Source organism: Balaenoptera acutorostrata, chromosome X, assembly GCF_949987535.1.
Source record: "Balaenoptera acutorostrata chromosome X, mBalAcu1.1, whole genome shotgun sequence".
Taxonomy (NCBI): Eukaryota; Metazoa; Chordata; class Mammalia; order Artiodactyla; family Balaenopteridae; genus Balaenoptera; species Balaenoptera acutorostrata.
The window spans coordinates 93573924-93599340 of record NC_080085.1 but is presented as its reverse complement, the minus strand read 5'-3'; the positions used below and the strand labels follow the sequence as shown (position 1 = coordinate 93599340).

The 25417-nt window shown below is 35.8% G+C and overlaps 1 protein-coding gene across 6 annotated transcripts in view; it reads right to left on the bottom strand.

The window, feature by feature from the left end:
• PWWP3B (PWWP domain containing 3B) overlaps positions 1–25417 on the bottom strand; it is a 130545-nt gene that overhangs the window by 84586 nt on the left and 20542 nt on the right. For 5 of the 6 annotated variants that reach the window (XM_057538366.1, XM_057538365.1, XM_007183005.2 and 2 more), the window contains 3 exons: positions 23969–24100; positions 21628–21702; positions 16780–20594 (listed from right to left, as the gene is read on the bottom strand). The exons of the other annotated variant lie outside the window; for it this stretch is intronic. In XM_057538366.1, the coding sequence (XP_057394349.1) occupies positions 18293–20368 (2076 nt within the window). In that variant the 5' untranslated portion in view covers positions 20369–20594; positions 21628–21702; positions 23969–24100 and the 3' untranslated portion in view covers positions 16780–18292. Of the gene's footprint in view, positions 1–16779; positions 20595–21627; positions 21703–23968; positions 24101–25417 lie in introns of those variants that run through there. 6 annotated transcript variants of the gene reach the window in all.

Sequence of the window (25417 nt, the reverse complement as noted above, 5' to 3'; positions counted from 1 at the left end):
CTATTTGCTGACAATGGACATGCAGAAACCAAAATTGAAAAAAACATAATTTACTATAATTGCAAATAAGTTGAAATACTTAGGTATACACTTATCAAAACACGTACAGGTTCTGTATGCTGATAATTACAAAATGCTGAGGAAAGAAATAAAAGACCTACATAAGTGGAGAGGCATACTGTATTCATGGATTGGATGACTCAATATAGTAAAGATGTGAATTTATTTATAGGCTTGTTGCAATTCCTATAAAAATCTCAGTAGTCTTTTGTAGACATAGACAACCTTATTCAAAATTGTATATATAAAGGCACAGGATTTAGTATAGCCAAAACAATTTTGTAGAAGAAGAATAACACCACTCTATCCAATGTTGTGTGTATCTATATCTATATCTATACCATAAGGAAGATATTGTTGTACTGGTGCAGAGATACATACATAGTTCAAGGGAAAAGAATAGACAATCCAGATATAGACTCATACAACTATGCTCAATTGATTTTTGACCAAGTTGTAAAAACAATCCAGTAGAGGAGGGATAGGCTTTTCAACAAATGGTGTGGAGCAATTGGACATCCAAAAATAAATAAACTGTGACCTAAACATCATACCTGTTAAAAAACTTAACTCAAAATGGAGCACAGCTTTAAATGTAAAACATAAAACTATAAAATTTCTGGAAAAAAATAAAGCATGAGGGAAAATCTTTGGGAAATAAGGCTAAGCAGAGTTCTTAGTTCTTATACTAAAAGCACAATGAAAAAAAGGAAAACTTGATCAATTAGACCTCATTGAAATTGAAAGCTTTTGCTCTTGAAAGTCCATGTGAAGAGGATGAAAAGAAAAGCTACAGACTGGACAAATATTTGCACAGTACACATCCTACAAAGGACTAGTGTTCAGATTATATTAGAGAACTCTCAAAACTCAATAGTAAATAGAAGCTAGAAAGTAGGCCAAAGACATGAGCAGACATTTTACCAAACAGACTATACAGATGGAAAACAAACACATGAAAAGATATTCAATATATTTAACCATTGGAGAAATGCAAATTAAAACCACAATGAGATATCACTACATACTTATTTGAAGGGCTAAAATAAAAGAGAGTGGCAGGAATTCCCTGGCAGTCCAGTGGTTAGGACTCAGTGCTCTCACTGCCAGGGCCCGGGTGCAATCTTTGGTCAGGGAACTAAGATCCCACAAGCAGCATGGTGTGGCCAAAAAAGAAAAAAAATAAAGAGAGAGGGGCAATGCCAAACATTGGTGCGGATGCAGAGAAATGGGATCACACATATATTGCTGGTGGAAAGTTAAAATGATATACACTGTTCTGGAGAATTGTTTGGCAAGTTCTTATAAAGCTGAGCACGCAATTACCATAGGACTCAGCAACTGCACCCTTAGGGCTTTTCCTCAGAGAAATGAAGATTCATTTTTATAAAAAATATTCACACAAATGTTCACAGCAGCTTTATTTGTAATAGTCTAAAATGAAAACAACTCAGTTACCCTTCAAAGGGTAAGTGGTTAAAGAAACTATATTTTCTTTATATTACAGTCATACTGTGGAATACTACTCAGCAATAAAGATGAATAAGCTATACACACAACAACTTGAATGAAACTCCAGGAAATTATGGTGAGTGAAAAAAGACAAACCCAAAAGGTTATAAATCTTATTATTTCATTTACATAACATTTTTGAAATAATATTTGAGAAACGGAGGATAGATTAGTGTTTGCCACTGGTTAGGGATGGGTGAAGGAGGAGAGGGAGGTAAGTAAGTTTATGAAAGAGCAACAAAAGAGATCCTCATGGTGTTGGAACTGTTCAGTATTTTGACTGTGGTGGTGAATACACAAACCTACTCAGGGAAAAAGATGTATATAATTAAATACACATACAGAAGCTCAAGTAAAACTGAGGAAATCTAAGTAAGGTTGGTGGATTGTGTCAATATAAATAGCTTTGTTGTGATATTATGCTATACTTTTGCAAAGTGTTACCAATGAGGCAAATTGGACAACAAAACGTAAAAAGGGTCTCTTGTATAATTTATTATAACTGCTTGTGAATATACAGTTATTTCACAAGAGTGTAATTTTTAAAAAAGTTTAAAAAACAGAATTGAACAAAAATGGCATAGTAGATAACAAGAAAATTCTGTCCTCCACAAAAGCAATGAATAAACTGGGGGAAAAACCTATCTGAATCAACTTTTTAAGAACTCTGGACACTGACCAAAAGCTTGCAGCAACCAGGGAAAGAATCAAGGAAAAAAGGCTGAAACTTGATAAGAGATTTTTGTGACGTTTTAAATTACCCTGGTTCCATTCCCCACTCCCCAGTTTGGTGGTGGCATTGAAGACAACAGGCTGCATTCTCCGTATGGGTAGCTGCACTAGAAAGATAATAGGGACCTTATTGTAAAAGAAAGGTGGTTGATTGTTTTGGTCTGTCTCGTGCATCCCTGGAGTACTGGTTTAAAGGCTTGCTCTTATCACACCTAACTCTCCCAGCCCTGTGGTGGTTGCTGGGTACATTTTTTGAAAACACTTAAAGTCAAATCAGTTGCTGCTGCCCAGGGTAATGGATTACAGTTGGGACAATTAATAGACTCACCAAAATGCCTAGGAAAGTCTGGGAATGAGACATTTGGGAAATGAGGGCTAGGAAAACTATGACATATTCCTGAAAATATAGAAAGCCTCTTACAAGCCCAGGGTAGAGTGTATACTTAGAAAAGACCTGAGAAGGCTATAAGCTCTCATCTCTGGCTGACTTCTATGCTCTGCAAGCAAAAAAAAGGACAAAAGGCAGAGTTACAAACTGACAGGCTCAGTGTTGAAGACATGCCTCAACATACACAAAGGCCCTGTCTGCAAAAACTGGGATTTTAAAAATTCCAGGCCTTTAAGGGAATCTTTGTCAAATCGCTAGCTGACCACTAAGCAAGTGGAAGAAAAAAGAGATTTCAATGTCTACACATGAGAAGGAATTCAGACTTTACAAAATTAGTACAGAAGTCACTAAACAAACAAACAACGACTACTACAAAGACTACAACAATAAACTTGGGAGAGGTAGGAGAATCTTATTTACTGAGTGCACCAATTGTAATATTCAAAATTCTCAGTTTACAAAAAAAATTAAGAGACAAACAAAAGCACAAGAACGCATCATCCATACACTAGAAGAAGACAGTAGAACTGCTCCTGAAGAAGTCCAGCATCTCCTTCACACCAAAATCAGATAAAGACATTACAAAAAAAGGGAAAACTCTAGAACAATACCTCTCATGAAAATGGATGCAAAAATCTGCAACAAAATCCTAGCCAACTGAATCCAGCAATGTATAAAAAAAGCAATACATCATGACTAAGAGAGATTTATTACAGGTATACAAGGGCTAGTTTATTATTCAAAAATCAATTCATGTAATTCATCACATCAACAGGCTAAAGAAGAAAAATCACATGATTATATCAATAGATGCAGAAAAAGCTTTTGATAAAATCCAACACAGATTCATGATAAAAACTCTGAACAAGCTAGAAATAGAGGGGAACTTCCAAAACTTGATAAACAGTATCTACAAAAAAACCTACAACTAACAAAACACTTAATGGTGAGAAACTAGATGCTTTCCTCAAGTTCAGAAACAAGGCAAGATGGCCAGTTTCACTACTCCTATTCAGTATTGTACTGAGAGTCCTATTTAATGCAATCAGACAATGAAAGGAAATAAAAGGAATACAGTTTGGAAAGGAAGAAATAAAGCTTTCTTTGTTCATAGATGATATCATTATCAATGAAGGAAATCCCAAAAGAGTCAACAAAAATGTCCTGGAACTAGTAAACATTTATGCAAGGTTGCAGGATACAAGGATAATATACGGAAGTCAATTGCTTTCCTGTATATCAGCAATGAACAGTTGGAAATTTAAATTAAAAACACAACACCATTTACATTAGTACAAAAACCTAAATACCTAGGCAGAAATTTTATAAAATATGTACAAGATCTGTATGAGGAAGTTACAAAATTCTTTCATTACTTTTTATTACAAAAGTAATAAAAGATCTAAATAAATAAATATTTCATATACATGAGTAGGAAAACAATATTGTTAAGATGTCAGTTCTTCCCTACTTGATCTATAGATTCAACACAATCCCACTCAAAATTCCAGCAAATTATATTATGGATTAAAAAAACCCTGATTCTAAAATTAATAGGGAGAGGCAAAAGGCCCAGAGTAACTAAGAGAATGCCCCATTATTTTCCTTTTTCTTGAGTAATTACTCTGGCTAGAACTTCCAGCATAATATTTCAAAGAAGTGGTGAAAGCAGGCATTCTTGTCTGGCTTCTGATCTCAGGGGAAAGTTTTCAGTCTTTCATCAGTATGTATATTGGGTGTGGATTTTTCTTAGATGCCCTTTATCAGGTTGAGGAAGTTCTTTACTATTCTGAGATTGCTGAGGGTTTTAATCATGAAAGGGTGTTGGAAATTGTTAATGTTTTTTTCTACATCAGTAGAAGTGATCATGTGGGGTTTTTCCTTTATTCTATTAAGATGATGTATTACATTGTTTGATTTTTGTATGATGAACTGCCCTTGAATTCCTAGGACAAATTCCACTTAGTCATAGTATCTGATCTTTTAAATTTGCTGTCGTATTCAGTTTGCTAGTATTTTGTTGAGGATTTTTGCATCTATATTCATGGGGGATATTAGTCTGTAGTTTTCATGTTGTTTTTGTCTGGCTTTAGGAACAGGGTAATGCTGGCCTCACAAAATGAGTAAGGAAGAATTCCCCCCTCTATTTTTTCAAAGATTCTGAGAAGGATAAATGTCCATTCTTCTTTAAAAGTTTGGTAGAATTCACCAGTGAAGACTGGTCAACGGCTTTTCTTACTTGAGAAGTTTTTGATTACTTATTTAATATCCTTATTTATTATAGAACTATTCATATTTTCTATTTTTTCCTGAATCAGTTTTGATAGTTTGTTTATTTCTAGGAATTTGTCCATTTCATATAACACACGATTTGTTGATATCCTGTCATTCATAGCATTCTTATTATCCTTCTGATTTCTGTAAGTTCAGTAGTAATGTACTCACTTTTATTTCTGGTTTTAGCAATTTTTATCTTCTGTTTTTCTTAGTCTACATAAAAATTTCTCAATTCTGTTGATGTTTTCAAAGAACCAATTTTGGTTTTGTTGATTCTTTCTACTGTTTTTCTTTTTTAAAATATTTATTTATTTATTTGGTTATGTTGGGTCTTAGTTGTGGCACATGGGATCTTCGTTGTGGCATGCGGGATCTTTTTCGTTGCGGCATGCAGGATCTTTAGTTGCGGCATGTGAACTCTTAGTTGCGGTGTGTGAACTCAGTTGCAGCATGCAAACTCTTAGTTGTGGCATGTGGGATCTAGTTCCCTGACCAGGGATCGAACCTGGGCCCCTGCATTGGGAGCACAGGGTCTTAGCCACTGGACCACCAGAGAAGTCCCTCTACTGTTTTTCTATTCTGTATTTTTATACCTCTGCTGTAAGCTTTATTATTTTCTTTCTTTTGCTAGCCTTGCATTTAGTTTGCTCTTTTATTTATGGTTCTTTAAGATATGATGTTAGATTATTGATTTGATACCTTTTTTTATAATAGGCAATTATGATCATAATTTTCTCTTTGAGTCCTGCATGTGTTGCATCCCTTAATTTTGATATATTTTGCTTTTATTTTCATTCATCTCAAGTTACTTTTAAATTTCTCTTGTGTTTTCTGCTTTAATCCAGTGGTTGTTTAAGTGTGTGTTGTATAATTTCCACATATTTGTGAATTTTCAAGTTGTAGTTATGTTATAGATTTCTAGTTATATTCTTTTGTGGTCAGAAAATATACTTTGTATGATTTCAATCAATCTTTTTACATTTATTGAGTCTTGTTTTGTCTAACATATGGTTTATCCTGGATCCCTGTGCACTTGAGATGAATGTGTGTTCTGCTGTTGTATGGTGAAGTGTTCTGTATATATATTTTATGTTCAATTGGTTTACAGTGTTGTTCAAGTTCTCTATTTCTTTATTGATCATTTCTGTAATTCTATCCATTATTGTAAGTGGGTTATAGAACACTACATCTATTATTGTAGAAAATATTTCTCCCTTAAATTCTATCAATTTTTGCTTCATATATTTTGGGGTTTTGTTGTTACCTGTGTATATGTTTTTATTTTTAAAAAATTTAAAATATAATTAATTTTATTTAGTTTAATATAATTAACTTTGAATATAATTAATATAAGTTATTTTTAACAGTCAAATGTAATTCCATAATTTGGTGATTTAAAAAAATTTTTATTGGAGTACAGTTGCTTTACAATGTGTTAGTTTCTACTGTACAGCAAAGTGAATCAGCTATATGTATACATATATCCCCTCTTTTTTCAATTTCCTTCCCATTTAGGTCACCACAGAGCACTGAGTATAGTTCCCTGTGCTATACAGTAGGTTCTTATTAGTTATCTATTTTATACATAGTATCAATAGTGTATATTTGTCAATCCCCATCTCCCAGTTCATCCTACCCCACCTTCCCCCTTGGTATCCATATGTTTGTTCTCCACGTCTGTGTCTCTATTTCTGCTTTGCAAATGAGATCATCTATACCATTTTTAAGATTCCACATATGTGCGTTAATATATGATATTTGTTTTTCTCTTTGACTTACTTCACTCTGTATGACAGTCTCTAGGTCCATCCACATCTCTACAAATGACCCAATTTCATTCCTTTTTATGTCTGAGTAATATTCCATTGTATATATGTACCACATCTTCTTTATCCATTCATCTGTCGATGGACACTTAGGTTGCTTCCATGTCCTGGCTATTGTAAATAGAGCTGCAATGAACATTGTGGTACATGACTCTTTTTGAATTATGGTTTTCTCAGGGTATATGCCCAGTAGTGGGATTGCTGTGTCATATGGTAGTTCTATTTTTAGTTTTTTTAAGGAACCTCCATACTGTTCTTATATGTTTTTAATTGTTATATAGTCTTGATTACCTGACCCTTTTACCAATATATAATGTCCTTCTTTGTATCTTTTAATTTTTAAAAATCTAATATTAGTATACACAACCAACTCTCCTTTGGTTACTCTCCTCAGGTTTATTTTATTTTTTCTGCTGTTGTATACTGTAGTTTTTTGCTTAGTTACTTTTCTAATTTTTCTATTTTTGCAAAGATTGTATTCTTTGTTGTGTGTAGTCACTGAAGTCTCTGTTCTGTTAGCCTAGTGGCCAGCTACTGATTTGACAGAGATTTCCTTAAAAGCCTGGAGTCAATAGAAAAAGAGAAAGTAAAAGAAGAAGAAGAAGGAAGAGGAGGAGGAGGGGGGAAAGGAGGAGGAAGACAGTGGGGAGGAGGAAGAGGAGGGGGGAAAGGAGGAGGAGGAGGAAAGGAGCAAAAACAAACAAACAAACAAACAAACAAACAAGAAAACCTCTCCTGTTTTTTGTGCATTGACTCTGAGTTGGGGCACGCTTTCAGTGCTTAGCCAGGCCATTAAGAACTCAGCCTTCGGTTTCACTTCCTGCTTATATTGAACCTTAAGGTCAGCAGAGGTTAAAACTCGGGCCTTCTCAGGTCTTTTGTAACTATGCATCTATTCTTGGGTATGCATGTGTCCTTTGAGAGTCCCCAATATAAACAAAAGCATTTCAAAACCCTTAATCCTCCATGTGTCTCCTTCCCCAGCTGCTTCCTTGCAAGGCTTTTCAGTTTGTCTGCTTCTTGCCGTGTCTGTTACTCCTTGCTCCAGATGGTGGCTTGTATGTTCCTTTACAGGCTTTTGACATATACCTCCAGGGAGGCTACTCAAACCTTGAGAACGTTTTGAGGCATGCAAAACAAAGAGAAGCCCCTGAACAGCTCTCCTCAGGGAGCTGCCGGACAGGTCACAACACACAATCACATTTCTTTGAAAACAAGGTTCATGTTGCTCCTCTGGCACTAACAAGCCATTCCAGGCATGTGGGCTATCATCCACATGGGCATCTCTGAGCTGGCGAGTGGCAGATGATAAGCAGGTAAATAAAAATGCCTTGACACTCTGTTAGCAACAATTATCAGCTTCTTTCTTCTTTAAGGACTCCCCAGGTTGTTGCGTTTTTAAAACTGTGGTTAAAAAAGCCACATAACATAAAATTTACCATCATAACTATCTGTACTTGTATAGTTCAGCACGCATAAGTATATTCATATCGTTGTGAAACAGATCTCCAGAACTTTTTATCTTGCCGAACTTAAACTCTATATCTGTTAAATAGTGATTCCCCTTTCCATCCTCCCCTAGCTACTGGTAACTCCCATTCTACTTATGTTTCTATGAAGTTGACTATTTTAAATACCTAATGGAAGTGGAATCATACAGTATTTGTCTTTTTGTGACTGGCTTATTTCACTTAGCATAGTATCCTCAAGGTTCATCTATGTGGTAAGGTGTGATAGGATTTCCTTCCATTTTAAGGCTGAATAATAGCCCATTGTATGTATATACCATACTTTGTTTAGTCATTCATCTGTCAGTGGACATTATATCCCTTCATCCGTCAGTGGACATTTTGGTTGCTGTTGAATGTGTTTGATTAGATTCCGGAGTTTCAAAAAAATTGATTCTGACAGTTTTATGAAGCTTATTTGTTGCTTCAGTGGATTGAAAGATCCTTGGACTTCTCTACTCCACAATTTCAGCAGGGCACTTAATAAATATTTTTTAAAAATTCTACATCACACATTGAAATCAACAATGAAAATGTGTATAACATATTACAATTTTTATTTGCAACTATTTTACCTGAACATCTGTCTTCCTCTTAAAACATTAACTTATGAAGTAGAAGGAAAATGGATAATCACCCATTGAATAGGAAATGCAATATAATTTTTATTAAAGGAGATTCTGTAAAGCTAGAGAGAAATCAAGTAAGTGGGTCTCATTCTTCCCATAAATTCAGCTACAATAGTAATTACTGTGAAAAAATATGTAAATGACATCACATGTGAGGTGCAGTTGACCTACCATAAGGATTAAAAATGCAGTCAGGTCTAGGTTAAGTCCTTAGTATTTATTTTCACATCAAGTTCTTAAAATAAAATAGTTTTTCTAACATTTATTTTTTGAAAAGTCATGTTTCAAGTTAAGATAAACAGTTAATTGGCTTCAGATTTTAACTTTTAATCATGTATGGAAGCATACTTCATTTTATTGTATTTCACTTTATTGTGTTTTACAGATATTGCATTTTTTAAATTGAAGTATAGTTGATTTAAAATATTGTTAGTTTCAGGTGTATAGCAAAGTGATTCGAGTTTTTTTTTTTTTTTTGCAGATTATATCCCATTATAGGTTATTACAAGATACTGGGTATAATTCCCTGTGCTGTACAGTAAATCCTTGTTACTTATCTATTTTATGTATAGTAGTTTGTATCTGTTAATCCCATACCCCTCATTTGTCCCTCCCTCTCCCCTTTGATAACCACTAGTTTGTGTTCTGTGACAGAAACAGACTCACAGGCTGTTTCTGTTTTGCATACACATTCATTTGTATTATTTTTTAGATTGCATATAAAAATCATACCATATAGTATTTGTCTTTCTCTGTCTGGCTTATTTTACTAAGAATAATATTCTCTCGGTCCATCCATGTTGCTGCAAATGGAATATTATATTGTGTGTTTTACAAATTGAAGGTTTGTGGCAACCCTGAGTCAAGCAAGTCTATTAGCACCATTTTTCCAGCAGCATTTGCTCACTTTGTGTCTCTGTGTTACATTCTGATAATTCTCGCAGTATTTCAAACATTTTCATTATTATTATATTTGTTTTGGTGATCTGTGATCAGTGATCTCTGATGTTACTAATGTAATTGTTTTGGAACTCCATGAACTACACGCATATAAGATGGCAATCTTAATAAATGTGTGTATTCTCACTGCTTCACCAACTGGTCATTCCTCCATCTCTGTCCCTCTCCTCAAGCCTCCCTATTCTCTGAGACACAACAATTTGAAATTAGGCTAATCAATAATTCTACAATGGCCTCTAAGTGTTCAAGTGAAAAGTCACTTGTCTCTCACTTGAAATCAAAAGTTAGAAATGATTAAGCTTAGTGAGGAAGGTGTGTGTTGAAAGCCGAGATAGGCTGAAAGCTAGGCCTCTGGCGCCAAACAGTTAGCCAAGTTGTGAATGCAAAGGAAACGTTTTTGAAGGAAATTAAAAGTGCTGCTCCAGTGAACACACGAATGATAAGCAAGGGAAACAGCCTTATTGCTGGTATGGAGAAAGTTTCAGTGGTCTGGGTGGAAGATCAAAACAACCACAACATTCCCTTAAGCCAAAGCCTAATCCAGAGCAAGGCTCTAACTCTCTTCAATTCTATGAAGGCTGAGTGAGGTGAGGAAGCTGCAGAAGAAAAGTTTAAAGCTAGCAGAGGTTGGTTCATGAGGTTTAAGGAAAGAAACCATCTTAATAACATCAAAGCACAAGGTGAAGCAGCAAGTGCTGATGTAGAAGCTGCAGCAAGTTATCCAGACCATCTAGCTAAGAAAATTAATGAAGGTGGCTACACAAAACAACAATTTTCAATGTAGATGAAACAGTCTCATATTGGAAGAAGATGCCATCTGAGACTTTCATAGCTAGAGAGAAGTCAATACCTGGCTTCAAAGCTTCAAAGCATAGGCTGACTCTCTTGTTAGGAGCTAATACAGCTGGTGACTTTAAGTTGAAGCCAATGCCCATTTACCATTCTGAAAATCCTAGGGCCCTTAAGAATTACGCTAAATCTACTCTGTGCTCTATAAATGGAGCAACAAAGACTGAATGACAGCACATCTGTTTACAACATGGTTTACTGAATATGTTATGTCCATTGTTGGGGACCTACTGCTCAGAAAAAAAGATTCCTTTCAAAATATTACTGCCCAACGACAATGTACCTGGTCACTCAAGAGCTCTGATGGAGATGTGCAGTGAGAAATTGTTCTTGAAAGGAAGTCAATCAGTGCGGCAAATTTCATTGTTCTTATTCTAAGAAATTGCCACAGTCACCCCAACCTTCAGTAACCACCACCCTGATCAATCAAAAGCCATCAGTATTGAGGCAAGACCTTCCACCAGCAAAAAGACTATGACTCATTGAAGGCTCAGATGATGGTTTGAATTTTATAGCAGTAAAATATTTTAAAGTTAAGGCATTTACTTTTTTTAGATATAATACTATTGCACACTTAACAGACTACAGTGTAGTGTAAATATAACTTTTATATGCCCTGGGAAACCAAAAAATTCATGTGACTCCCTTTAGTGAAATATTTGCTTTATTAAGGTGGTTTGGCACTGAACCCGCAACATCTCTGAGGTATGCCTGTATTTAACCATATTCAGGTAATTGTCATATTTACCTAAGTGGAGGCCTTTTTATGTAATACATTTCCAAACTCCTAGATCCTGGCTCATTTACTCCTTCTAGCAGCCTGGAATGACTTGCCAGTCAGCATTTATATTACTAAAACTTATGAGCTACTCTATGAATAAGCCAGATGATAAAGCTTTCTTGGCTTATGACAAATGACTATGTATTTAGAGATACAGGAGTCAGACCAAAGTGCTTACATTTCCTACAGTTTATACCAAACTAGATGGGCTCTTAAGCAGTCAGCCTGGACTCATACTCATAGATTAGCCAGATCATGAACACAATGACTCTAGCTGCCTTCTACATGTTGTCAGATGGCTATATTAAGAGGATCCAGTCACTATCAGTTAGGAAGACAACCAAAAACCTGTCTGTTTTAAGAAGCCATCCAGCCATTGAAGAATTGATACTCCCATAAATGAAATTTCAGGGAAGTGTATAGTGAAGAATCTTTCTCAAGGCTGCCAAAATGATTTATTGCATGCTGAGATTTCATTCACACACATAATAGACTGCATTAACTTTATTTTTTAAATGCAGGTTGTTTTCTGGCAAAACCAATTGAAGTTAGTGATAATATATAAGATATTATCTGTCATTGGTTTGATGTCTCAAAGCTATTTTTCCAAAAATAAATAGGCATAATAGGGGAAATTCAGGAATTATCTTAAAAGGAAATCCAACAGTTTATACCAATGAAGCAAAAAAAAATTGATTTATATTTCTGGAAAAATATACATTAAATTTTAAAAATTGTTATTGCCCAATATCTGACACCAGTGACTTTTTATGTAAAAAAAAAAGAATGTGAATTCCATTTCAAAATATAAAGTACACTTAAAAGAAATGAAATAAAATAAAATAATTTCCTTTAAATTTGAGGAATTGGCCCATTTCATCTAAGTTATTTAATTTGTGTTTATAGAGTTATTGATAGTATTTTATTATCCTTTTAACATCCATGGGATCAGTAGTGATGTCCCCTCTTTCATTCCTGATATTGGTTATTTGTGTCTTCTCTCTTTTTCTTGGTTATCTTAGCTAAGAGTTAGGTTTCACTGATTTACTCTATTGTTTCCCTCTTTTCAGTTTTTTTTTTGATTTCTGCTCCAATATTTACTTTCTTTCTTCTACTTGTTTTGGATCTAATGTGCTCTTCTTTCTCTGGTTTTCTAAGGTGAAAACTTAAGTTGTTGATTCTGGCAAAAGGGATGGGGGAAATGTTGGACTCTGTCTTATCCAGAACTGGAAATTAGTGATTTTTAATAGCTTTCATACATGAATAAGTTTAAAATCTTTAATACATTTTTGATTTGGTGATGCCTACTTATATTTTATAAAATATATACATAATTATTGCTGGTTATCTTAGCTTGAGTGTCCACAAAAGAGAGTGTGATACAAGAGTTTCCATTTGAGTAGCTCATTTGGCAAGAGATTCTAGTGAGTCAGAGTAAGAAAAACGTGTGGTGAAGCAAGGAAGAAAAGTCAAACAAGGATGTGTTATGAAACTGCACATCACTACAGGCAAGTGGTGCTTGACCCTATGGGTCCAAAGTCGGCATCCATTTTTGTGATTTTAACTACCACCTCTAAGATAGAATGGGTGCAGTGCATTCAACGTAGAATGAGGTAGCTGGATGATATCCTTGAAGGAAGGGACAGAATTGAGTGCCCAGCATCAGATGTTGCTCTTGGGGAATTATACATTCAGAAGTGGGAGTAGCTTGATCATCCCTGGAGAGAGAGAACCAGTGCTGTTGAACTCAAGCTTAGGCTCCATCCCTGCCATCAGGACAATTCATGGATTCATTGTGCCAGAACCATGATGACTGAGGAGAGAAGCTGTTTGACATCCACATGAGTCATCAGATCCACTTGGTTGTTAAGTGCCTTCTCTACAGTCAGTTCCTTGGATGGCCATTAATATGAGGCACAGAGACACATATGCTTTGTTTCCATTCTCATAGTTCTAACCACATGCCTCATATCCAGACTTCCTTATCTTCAATTTCCAATCATTCTTCTTCCAAGATCTTGACATACCAGCCAGATCATTCACCACAGTCCAGGAGACCACCTCAAGCTACTACTCCCTCCATACAAAGTGAAGAACCTGGTGTAATGCTCACAGCTCTGCCAACTGGAAGTTTTACCCTTCAACATTATTCTTTAGGGCTACTCTAACTGAAGCTGAAGTGTGGTGGCAGTCCGTTTATAGCCACCATTAATATTTAATGCTCAGAGGGATCTGGGCTGAAAAAAAAAATGGGGCATATGTTCTTGATCTGCCCTCCTGACATGACGTATGCTGTGGTTAATTTTGCTAAAACTTTGTTCTGATCAGGTTACTTCCCTTTTCAACAAACTTGCCAAAACAATAAATATTTATTTCCAAAAAAAAAAAAGAAGTATACATCACTTAATTTTGCGAAAGGTTATTCTTTATGAAATACAAGTGGAGTATTATTCACTTGATTACTGTTGACTCTAGTATTTATTTATTTATTTATTTATTTTTACACTTTTAAAAATTAAAGTATAGCTGACTTACAAGAAAAAAAAATTAATGCTCACACATCTGTGCACCAGTCTTGATAATTTCCTCTTCCATTAGTTGGTCATAGATCACCCCCTGCCTCACGAGGGGCATCATTGTAACAGTGGTCAAAGGCATGGGGGTTTGTGCAATCAATCAGTTTATTTGTGCTTTCTCAGGCTGGATCCTGGAGCATTTCCATCGTGGGTGGACTGCTACTGAGCCTGCCAGACTTTATCGCTTGGTGAATCTTATAATGTACAGCTTGTGGTGGGCAGCTCCTGTCGTATAGTCACTTGTTAACTCTTGGTTAGGCACTCCATATATACTAACCTCAATAGCATATAAGGAGCTATGTTTTAATTGGCAAGTAGCTTACTGACATAGGAGGTATGGCTTTTGTTCAGAACCGCAGGATTCTGTGTTGCAACTCCCATATTGTGGCTTAGAATGACTTAGATAGTGCATCCTTATCCATCACAGATGCTGTAAGCATTATCAGATATGCTGAGTCATATGGCCTGAGTAGCAGAACAACTTGCACTGCAGATCTGAAAACTTGGTGGGGGACCACAATTTTCCACTGCAGCTGCTAACATCAGACTTTGACTTGCCAAGTCTCATGTTTTTCTTTTTGTACAAAAGAAGTGAGCTGTTCATACTCTAGCCCTGGAATACTATCTATAAGGCATTGCCACGTATTTCTGTCAGTCAAACTAGTTGGACTCCACTCCGACCTTGCTTCGCATTATGGTAATTATACCCAACTTGCTCCTGAGGTTTTGTGCTGCTACCTGGGCTCTGACATTCTGGAATCTTATCATCTCCATTGCAACATAGTTTAGTTCCAATCATGGCTTGCAGAGGAGATCCAACATTGAGTTTCTCAAAAATGTCGTGTTCCCCCTCACCAGCACAGTCTTTATTATTGTAGTGTTTTCTCTGCCCTCCTAGGGAAAGTAGTTTAGAGATAGGTCCTCGTCTCATGCAATAAATTATTTCTAATACCTTCACTCCCTTTGACCTTCTCACCAATTCCTCAGTACTCTGGCAAGGAAGTTCTAATATCTCCATCTCATTTACTGTAGCCTGTTGTCCAAGCTTAAAAATGCCACCGAAGCAGCATATGAAGGCAGATCCAGGTCATTGAACCCTGAGTCATAGGTTTGTACTCCTATGACTCATGTCAGTGAGTCCTCAAAATCCATTCCAATGTATATTATCCCTGTTCATATTAGTACACATTAGCCAGTTCCTATAGTTCTTTCTGGATTTTCCACCTAAACAGAGACTGTATTTTGTTCCTTGTGCTGTGATGATACCTTACCCTTGTCATGAGTTGGAAGCAATGAAAAATATCAGTGTTGGGTGTTGAGAAAGACAAGCAATGTCTTTTTGGGGTAGCTGCCTTAGATGAGGCTATTGCCTTGTCTCTAGGAACAGGGAGGTTGCTCTCCAATAGTAAGGGTTAGGGGGCTGCTTTTACCAGGCTGAGTGTACAGAGGATTATAGGTATTCAAGATTCCCACACTCATCACTATTCCAGGTTTCAGAGTTCTACTCCTTCTTTATTAGGATACATATATTGATATAGAGATCTGTAACTGTTGTGAATGCAGTTTCCATGCAGCTCTGCAACCTTACAATTAGAATCTGGGTCTGATATTCAGCAGTCTGCCTTATGACTGGAGGAGATGAGGGTCTTCTTAATCCAATGTGTTAGGGTGAATAACAGGTTGTGCATTCCCATTAGACACATAAACCTAGATTACAGATCCAGTTTAGGGCAATCTTAGAGCCTGCCCTAACAACCATTCAGGCTGAAAGGGATCTCAGAATCCACACTGAGTTGGAAGCCAAACTCATCTATTTCCACACCCCAAATGTCAACTTACTTAAAGAGGAGAATAAATGCATGTTTAGGCACATCTTCCTTACTTCAAAATATGCCACAATATAAATGACATCCCAGGAGGAATTAGGTGCCCCTCCTTTACCCCAAACCAGACACCCAAGAACTCACAAATATGGGGAATCCTCGGGCTTTGGTTTTCAAATACAGTTAGTCCATGAGGTTAAGAAATATTTCTCATTATTATGATGAAGAAGTGCATCTTAGTCATTTTAGAAATTAGATTGTCATCTGGCTCACCTTAAATCTGGCACCTTAAATTCTCAGAGCAGAGCTTTAACCCACACATTGCTTGCTCTCTTGACCCACAATTGTATGAATAAATGAACAAATAAATGAATTAGGTAGTAAATAAAATATTAGAACCAAGAGATAGAGTTAGCTCCACTGAGAAAACAGAAGCTGGATAATATATCAGAATCAAAGAGACACAATATTATAGAGTAAACAGAGTGTGTTTTCCCAGGGTATAAGGTCCACACAGAGTGTGGTGATAGTCTGTTGTCAAATGATCCTCAGAATCATGAGGATCATGAGGAAACTATGTGGATTGGTACAGGCTATATGCCCAAGGAGTCTGGTCTTTGTCAGGCAGGAGACAGGGTCCAGAGAAGGTTCTGTGGAATCTGAAGCTTACACAGTTTTGAAGGCTTTCTTTTAAAATAACACAAAATCAATCATGAAAGTGAATATTTATTTAGAATTATAAGATAATGTATAACAAGCATTAAAATCATGACAACTACAATAAGCAAAAATTCCAAACAAATCACACACACATATATATATATATATATATATATATATATATATATATATATGCAGAAACACCACTTATGTAGCTGTACAATCTGAAGTATGGTGAAGTGGACATCCAAGGTGAAAGATATAATAGTTTTATTGAAAATCAAAACATCGAACTTCTGCAACTTTTACATAAACACGTGGCCATGTGAACACATAACTAAAGCCCAAGAGTGACAGCTGTCTCACTCTGAAAAATGCAGACAGGTTCATGTAGAGCCTTTAGCATTTATTTTTACATCAAGCTTTTAAAATAAAATAGCTCTCTTAATATTTATTCTCACTAAAGTCTTGTTTCAAGTTAGAATAAACAGTTCATTGGCTTCAGGCTTTAACTTTCAATTGTGTATTTTTAAACACATTGGGATAATTGTCATATTTTGCCAAATAGAGACTTTTTCTGTGACCCATTTCCAAATTCACAGATTTTGGTCCATCTACTATTTCTAGTAGTGTGGAATGATTTACCAGTTGGAATTTATATTATTGAAAGCAACTGGAACTACTGCATGAATAAGCCAGATGATAAAAATTGCTTGGTTTGAAACAAGTGACTATGTATTTGGAGATACAAGACTCAGAACAAAGTGCTTGAATTTTCTACAGTTTATATCAAACCAGATGGGCTCTTAAGCAGTCAGTCTGGACTCATACATCTAGAGTAGCCAGACCATGAATACAATGATTCTAGCTGCCTTCCACGTGTGGTCAGAAGGCTATATTAAGATACAGCCAATGTTAGTTATGAAGACAGTCGAAAGCCTGTCTGTTTTAAGAAACCATTCAGCTATTGAATAATAGACACTCCCATACATGGAATTTCAGGGAAGTGTAGAATGGACAATCCTGTTCAAGGCTGCCAAAATTATTTTCTGCATGCTGAGATGTTACACACACAAAGACTGCATGCTGGTAATTCATTTACTTTATTTTTGAATTCCACATTGTTTTCTTGCAAAAGCAATTGTAGTTAGTTATAATATATAGCAAAGCATCTCTATCTTTGGTTCTATATCTCAGAGATATTTTTTTCCAAAAATAAATAAGCATGGCAAGAAAAATAATTCAGCTATCTTAAGAGAAAACCTAATATTTTATAAAAATTAAGCAAAAATATATAATTGACGCTTTTTAACTTTTTTCTAATTATCTTGCTTAATATCTAATACCAGTGCAACTTTAATATTAAAATGATTGTGCACACTGTATTTAACTATACAGCATAGACACAAAAATGTCAAAAAACAAAATAGCACTTTCCCTTATAAATTATTTAGGAATTATGCATTCTAAAAATGTATGGGAAAGTAGAACTGCTGAAATATGTTAATAATTTGACTTTGAAGAAGCACAGGAAAAGGAAATGAAGATGTAGCAATAGTCATAGATCCTAGAGATTGCAAAGAAAAAGTGAACTCATCACCCAAAGTCTCCCATTTCTGGAAAATATTTATATGTTAGAATCATTCAGAGATTTGTTTTTTAAACTAGCATCTATGGAAGTTCCCTGTTACGGTTTGGACTCTCAGAAGATTTAATGAGCTTCATTTGTTAATGGTTTCCGTCTCTTTTCGAATATGATTTTTGCATCAAATAATTCTCTTTCTCTGTATCCTAGAGATGGCCCTTTTAGATACTTTGCTTCCGCTGCCTTGTAATCTAATCCATCAACAGCAGAAATTGAACAAATGATTGCTTCCGGCAGAAGAACTTCCAGGATAAATTTAATTTTATCATCTCTTATCAGAGTCAGCATTTTTTCATCTATTTGTTTGTAGATTTCTTGTAAATATTTCACCACCTCATCCAACTGATCTTCATCCTCAAAGTATGTTTCAATACAGGGTGTGAACCTATTTGCATTCAAAAATGATTTCAGCCACCTGGACCCTTTCGTGCCTTTTAAAATGGCTAAAAGATGGCTCTCTGTTCCCTTTGCATTCACAATGAAGTCCACTAGGTTCTTGTTGGCTCGGTCCCGAGCAGACTTCATTCGGTCTGGAAGAATTTTCTGGAAGGACATTTTCTTGGTCTGGGAAGTCACAACCATTGATTCCACAGGATTTTCATTTTGCAGCTTTGGAAATAAGTTCCTGAAGGTATCCTGTTTGATTACTTTCCTAAGTGGATAACTAATGTCAGCAGCATAGTACTCAAGGAAAGAGCCTGCAAAAGAACCACAACCTAGTCTAACTCTGTAGTCACAAATCAGCGAGATGCACCAGTCAATACTTTCACTGTAGTCCTCCCTGGCTTTATCCACTAGTGCTTGTTTCTCTTTACAGTCAAATTTCTTTAATCTTCTAAAAGGCACTCTAATGCCTCTCTTTTCAGGATTCATATTTGCCTCAACAAAAAGCACACTTGCTTTTCTCTCTTTTCGCCTGATGCTTTTGACCACTGCTGGCCAAAATGGATATTTTTGATATTTAAACCAGACTATCATTCCTGTTTCAAATGAACGTGGCTCATAATGAAAAATGAAACGTGGAAGTTCTTCATCCTCCTCACTGTCATCTAATATGGAAGCATCAATAGAATTTAGATGAACTGACTTGTCAGAAGCTTGAAGTTCTTCCCCAAGTTCCTCAAAATCCAGTGTCTGAAGATTTCTTTCATTATTCGCAAGGAGTGAATAATCCATGGCATGGTTAGAGGCACTAAGGGAAACCTGGTGTTCCCATGAAGAAGGCCTAGGGGATGCCACAGCACCCATCTCTGATTCCACAGTAGGTTGATTCTGGCTGGTATCTGAACATGGATTGGAGGGACCCTCTCCAGGATCTTCACTATTCTCTGAGAAGGTAGAGCATTCAGAGGGAATAGCCGGGGCCTCTGGGCAGATGTCCTGTGCCTCCTCTTTCAAAGCTTTGGGCACAGTGAAGCTATCTGATGGTAAAGTTGGAGTGAACTTTTCATCTTTAACATATTCCTCTTTAATTGTGGAATGCAAAGGCATAATTGTTGAGATGTCAATCTTTTTCTTGCTCTCCTTTTCATCCTCATCTTCTGAAAGTGAAGGGAAAGTGTGGCGCCAGCTGAAGTTTTGTGATGACTTTGTTTCCATTTCACTTGGAATAGTATCAGTGACTGCATGCACCCGTGATTTATCATCATACAGGGAATCATCACTCTCTGAAGATACTAACAGGGATGTTGAATTTTCATTTCCCTCAAGACACTTTGGTAAGTCTCCTTCGTGCTTCCGATACCTTTTACGAGGGGGTGAATCAGAAAGCTTTTGTGGTACATTTTGAGACAGTGTCGTGGTCTCTCCCTCATCTGAACTGCTTGCTTGAATCAAATTTGTTCTCTCATTCAGAATATCCAGTGCCATTTTTAGTGACCTTGCATAGGCTGTTTCCTCTCTAGGTGAGTCACTGGCCTCTGACTGTGCTGCTAGTGAGGAGGCAATAGCTTCAACTTGAGATTTAGTGAGGATCTTTGTTTCTGTGCTTTCCACTTTAATTGTTTCATCTAGTGAGAGTATCTGAACTTCTAGGGAAAATGTCTTTTTTCTCTTACTGTTTGATGAAGCCTCAGATCTGGACAAAACTTTTGCTGGCCACAATTGGTCTTGCCAATTGCATAAGACATAATTGGCATCCATTATGATTTAGATTTGTGTGCCAAGAGTTTATTAGCAGAGATTGAGGTGTCTGGCTATTCTTGTCACTGCTAAGGAAGTTCCTACCACAAACAATACTTTTAGCAATGCCCCTTTTAAAACTACAAAGAATTACAAAGGGTTTACAGCTTGTGTGGCCTGTTCTCCTCCAGCTGAATTTCCCAAGGATGCTTGAACACGTTGTTTGAATGGGACAATATGGAAGATACTGAAATAACGAAAAGGAAGAGAAGAGAAGTATCAGCAAATAAATTTATTTTGCCAAAGTAGGTGAGCAACTGCAAATAGAGAAGAGACAGAAGAAAGGACAATGCTCAGTGGGGCATCAGACGGAGGAGAAAAATGCAGAATAATATAAGGTGCGGGATGAGAATTGGAAAAGTGTTTTTATAATATCTCAAACTAAAGAACTTACCCTCATTATTGCACATGATTATTAAAGAGTGACTGTATGTGCATGATGGCAGAGGTGGTGTGTCAGGAACTCTATGTTATTAGATATTTTCAGACTTCTGTGCCCCTAATGTTATACCTGGGGCAGCGGGACTCTGAACTTAGCGTGCATAAGAATCATCTGGAGGATTGTTAAAACTAGATTTCTATGCCCTATCCTGAGAATTTTATTCAGAAGGTCTAGACAGAATCCAATGTTTTGCACTTCTAATAAGTTATCAAATGATGCTGAGGCTACTTGTCTAAGAACTCTTTGGAAGCACTGTTGTAGCTGAACACACAGCTTTATAATTTTTAAGCTATAAATGCTTCCTTGTCTACCCAAAGCAGGCAGACAAAGATAATAGGGTCTCTGTCTCTTGAACCCAGACCACAATACAATGACCTTGTTAATAGCATGAGCTTAGAAGGTAAAGATTTAGAATGGTTACCAGGTTCACATATTGGATAGGATAATTATCAAGGATCTCTTGAGAGTCAAGTGGTTGGATAGGACCTCAGGTAGAAATCTGAATAGTCTCTTGCATGAATTCTTCATAGTGGTTTAACACATGAGATTCTTTCCCCAAAGTAGAAGCTATTACTTTTAATTACAAAACATTATGGCTATAGAACAGGGAGCAAAATGAATTATACCTCAAATTCTCAACCTAACATGATTTTAATATGAAATGTAGTTTTTAATTAAAAAATGCTAAAGCTGCAGAGAAAGAAACAAAATAAATTATACCCCAAGTTCTCAACATATTTTTAATGTGAAATATTTTGTGAAATGAAAAGAGCCTTACCCAATGTCATGTGGATCAGGAAGGGTCTGGCCCTGTGATCCGTCTGTCTTGATTCTCACTCCAAAAGGAGACAGGCTGTCCAAAAGGAGACAGGGAATCAAACAAATTAAATGGGCAAGGCATAAAGAAACTTCTCTACCAAAACTTTACAGGCATGTCATTCTGAAACACAGGAATGAAATGAAATCTCATCTGTGATGTAGATATTTACTGTCCTCCTTGGTTTTATTATTTTAAATTATCTCTGTGTGATATAGTTATGATATCTGGTTCATGTTTAAATCATCTTTCCCAGGAAAAGTGTGAGGTTAGGACAAGAAAGGGAAGTAACAATTGCCTTGTGTCTACTATGAGCCCGACTATAGATTTTGTTTGAATCCTCAAATCAATCACTGTGTGAATTTTTCATCCTTTACACACAATTTTTTTCAACAGAATTTTATTCACACTCTACATGCTGTTTCACAGTCCGCTAATACAAAATATGTTTCATTGCTTTATTGGCCTACTTCATAAAAATGGTTGCCTGGAGAAAATTTAGGAAACCTGTCAAGCGCCACCTTGTGACCAGAAGCAGAACTGCAGCCTCCGCAGGTGCTACACACAGAGCCTCAATCACTATCAGATTTTTCTTATTTATGAGAAGGGTGGGAACTACATTTAGCCAGCCAGGAGCCTTTCCAGGCTTCTAGAACTTTCTAAGTTCAAGGGGTTTATTGTGTAGGATAGGAGGATTAAAATGTCTTCAACTATAATGTTTCTGGTTATAAAACATGCAGAAGCTTATTAAAATTGAAAAGATGCAAAAGGATATACGTAAAACTAAGTACAACTCTCTATATAAATAATCACTCTGAATATTTTCTATCTTTCCAGAGTTTTTTACATGTATAGATAAATGCATATCATTTCAAAACAACATCAGATCTCAATTAAGAGCATAGTTTGAACATCATCCTACATAAGTATTTTCCACATGATTTATGAATTACTTTAAATGAGGTTTTTCCTACACTTATAACATTTTATCTCAATATTTTTCCTGATGACGTAAAACACGTAAATGAGTAAGTATATATCAATATTTTAAATATTTTAAAAATAGAGAGCAGTAAAGCTAGTCCTGTCTCTCCAACTACACAAATAAACAATCCTGTTAATAGTGTGGCAGATATGTTTTCCCAGATTTGGTTGCATGAATTATATAGTAGTATATATATGTTTTACTAACACACATATTTATTTTTAAGTGAGATAATATGACAAATGGTATGCTACAATTTGCTTTTTTCACTTTATTTCTCAGACATTTCAAATCTCTACATGTAAAGGATTATGTTTTTATTTTCCAGATACATAGGTATTCCACTTATGGATGCACCTTGCCATATAATATTTTAAAAATTGCTAGTAGAAATAAGCCAAATCCTCTCTCTGTCTCACTCTTAAACTTAAAAGATATAGAAAAGTGGTTATTGCTGACCATGGCCATACCTGTGGTCTGAAAGAATGAGTTGCAAGGAGGACACAGGCAGGGTGTAGCCAACACAGCAAACAGGCTACGCGCTTGATCAGGTCCAGGAAAATTTCCACTATCGGCAAAAGACTGGGGTGGGGGGGTATGTCTGCATGTCTGTGTGTGTCTATGAATGCTTATGTGTTTGAAGCAAATTGGATATGCTGTTTCAGCTTCATTTTTCTTTCATGATTATAAAATTAATCATGGGGAAATCTACTCTAAAGATGGTGATATAGGCTAAGAAATAATATTAAAATAGTAACTTGACCATCCAGAAATGCTAACATGGGAGCTTATTTTCTCCCAGATTTTTAAAAAAATCACACATATATACATGCATATATGTGTGCAAGTGTCTTCACTCAAATACATACTTGTTCCCCTTTCCATGCTCATGTACAGGTGACACGTACATAGTCTATGTGTCAATCAAATTATAGAAGTATTTCCCTCCATGCTGCCATATATTTTTATCCATCACTTTCTGTGTAAATTAATAAATGCTTAAAAACTCAAACAGTAACAGAATGTCTAGCAATATAAACATCGAATGCCAAGTCAATAAATTAGCATGAATGCCCGTGCTGCACTGAGGTCTTAATATAGAGGCTGTAATCTGATCACCCCTTCTCCCACTGTGGACTTTTAAAGCACTGGGAGATACAAAAATTCCAAAGGATTAATTCTTTCAAAATGCCAGCAATTATCTCAAAACTACACACTTTTCCCACCACTCTAAGACCACTGTCCCTATTTTTCTCATCTTCATTCTAGGGTCCTGAGAAATCCCTATAAAATAACTAGCTTTAAGACAGCCATTACCTGGAAGCTTCTTGTCAGCTGCAGCCTGGTGAAATGCAGCTCCTCCCCCAAGAGTGGTCAGGCACAGCTCACTCCCAAGCTTCTCAGAGAATGCTCCGCCCCCTCCCTGTGATGAAGACAGACGGTCCTTCCCTGAATTAAGGGAGGGAGAATTGCCCAGTTAAACTGCTTAAGTGTTAAAGGGTAGAAATGTTCCTTTTTAAAGAACTTGAAAGTGAATTGGCAACAAGTGTCCGTTTAGTTTCCCTTAGGGTGGTGATGTCTTGAAAAAAAGAGGTTGCAAATCACTTTATTAAAAAAAACTAATATAAACTATTTTATCATATTTTTTCCTTGCCTTCTCTGCACCTTACCTTGGTAGGTAAATTTAAAACCCAGCTGGTCATGCTTCATTAAAATAGTTCACTAAGGATCTTAACTGGGATTGCACTGAAACTGCACATCATTTTAGGGAAAATGACTTCTTTATAATTTTTTTTTTCTGTTTCCAGGCCATAGTATGTCTCTCCTTTTATTCAGTTCTTCTCTTAAATATTTCAGAAATTTCCAGAGACATCTTCATGAACACGGATATTTCTGATCAGAGGATGAAAATCACTCATTAGGCAGGAAAGCACCCATTTCATATACCCTCATCAATAAATGGCAATTCCTTCTTCTTATATTTTATTGGTATTTTTCACTCACACAATTCAATGTGGGGGAAATTAACTTTCAAAAATTCACATGTATTTGCTTTTATGTCTGAAATATATCTTGCACATTTTGTTAGTTAAAATTCTCCTGTGTTAAATTAAAATTTAGATTTCTGATTTAATTTAGAAATTCAATTTAAAATATTGCTAGTGATAATTTTGGAAATGAAGATATTTGGGAATGAAGTGTTTTATTTGGTCTCTATTATATAATATGTAATATATATATTTATATATAAATATTTATATATAAATTTATTTTATATATCTTGTTTATATATAAATGTATTTATTTTATATATAAACTTATTTATATATAAAATAAACATATATATGTAAAAATTTTTATTATAGCAGAAGAAGTAAACTAATACATTGGTCAAAGAGAATTACTATCTGCTCCTGATTAATTCAGAACCCAGTTCAACATCTAGAAATACACATGCTTAACAAATGTTTGCTGTATTGACAGCATTCAATGTATAATCCAGTTTGAAATCCAGAATGGGAGATGTAAAGAGACACAAGATATTATGGGTTGTGAAGACTTCAGTTCTAGGGTCCTCCCAAACTTAGGATGATGTTGGGCATCCTTCTGCCAGAGCAGCCAAAGCCTTAGTTTTCAGTGGCTGGTGTCTACTTTATTCTTTTTTTTTTGGTTTAGAAAACACCTTTATTAGTCTTGATTTGGTATCTATGGAAACGACTCTATATTAGCAGTCAAAATACATAATCTTTTCTTTTGTTACAGGTG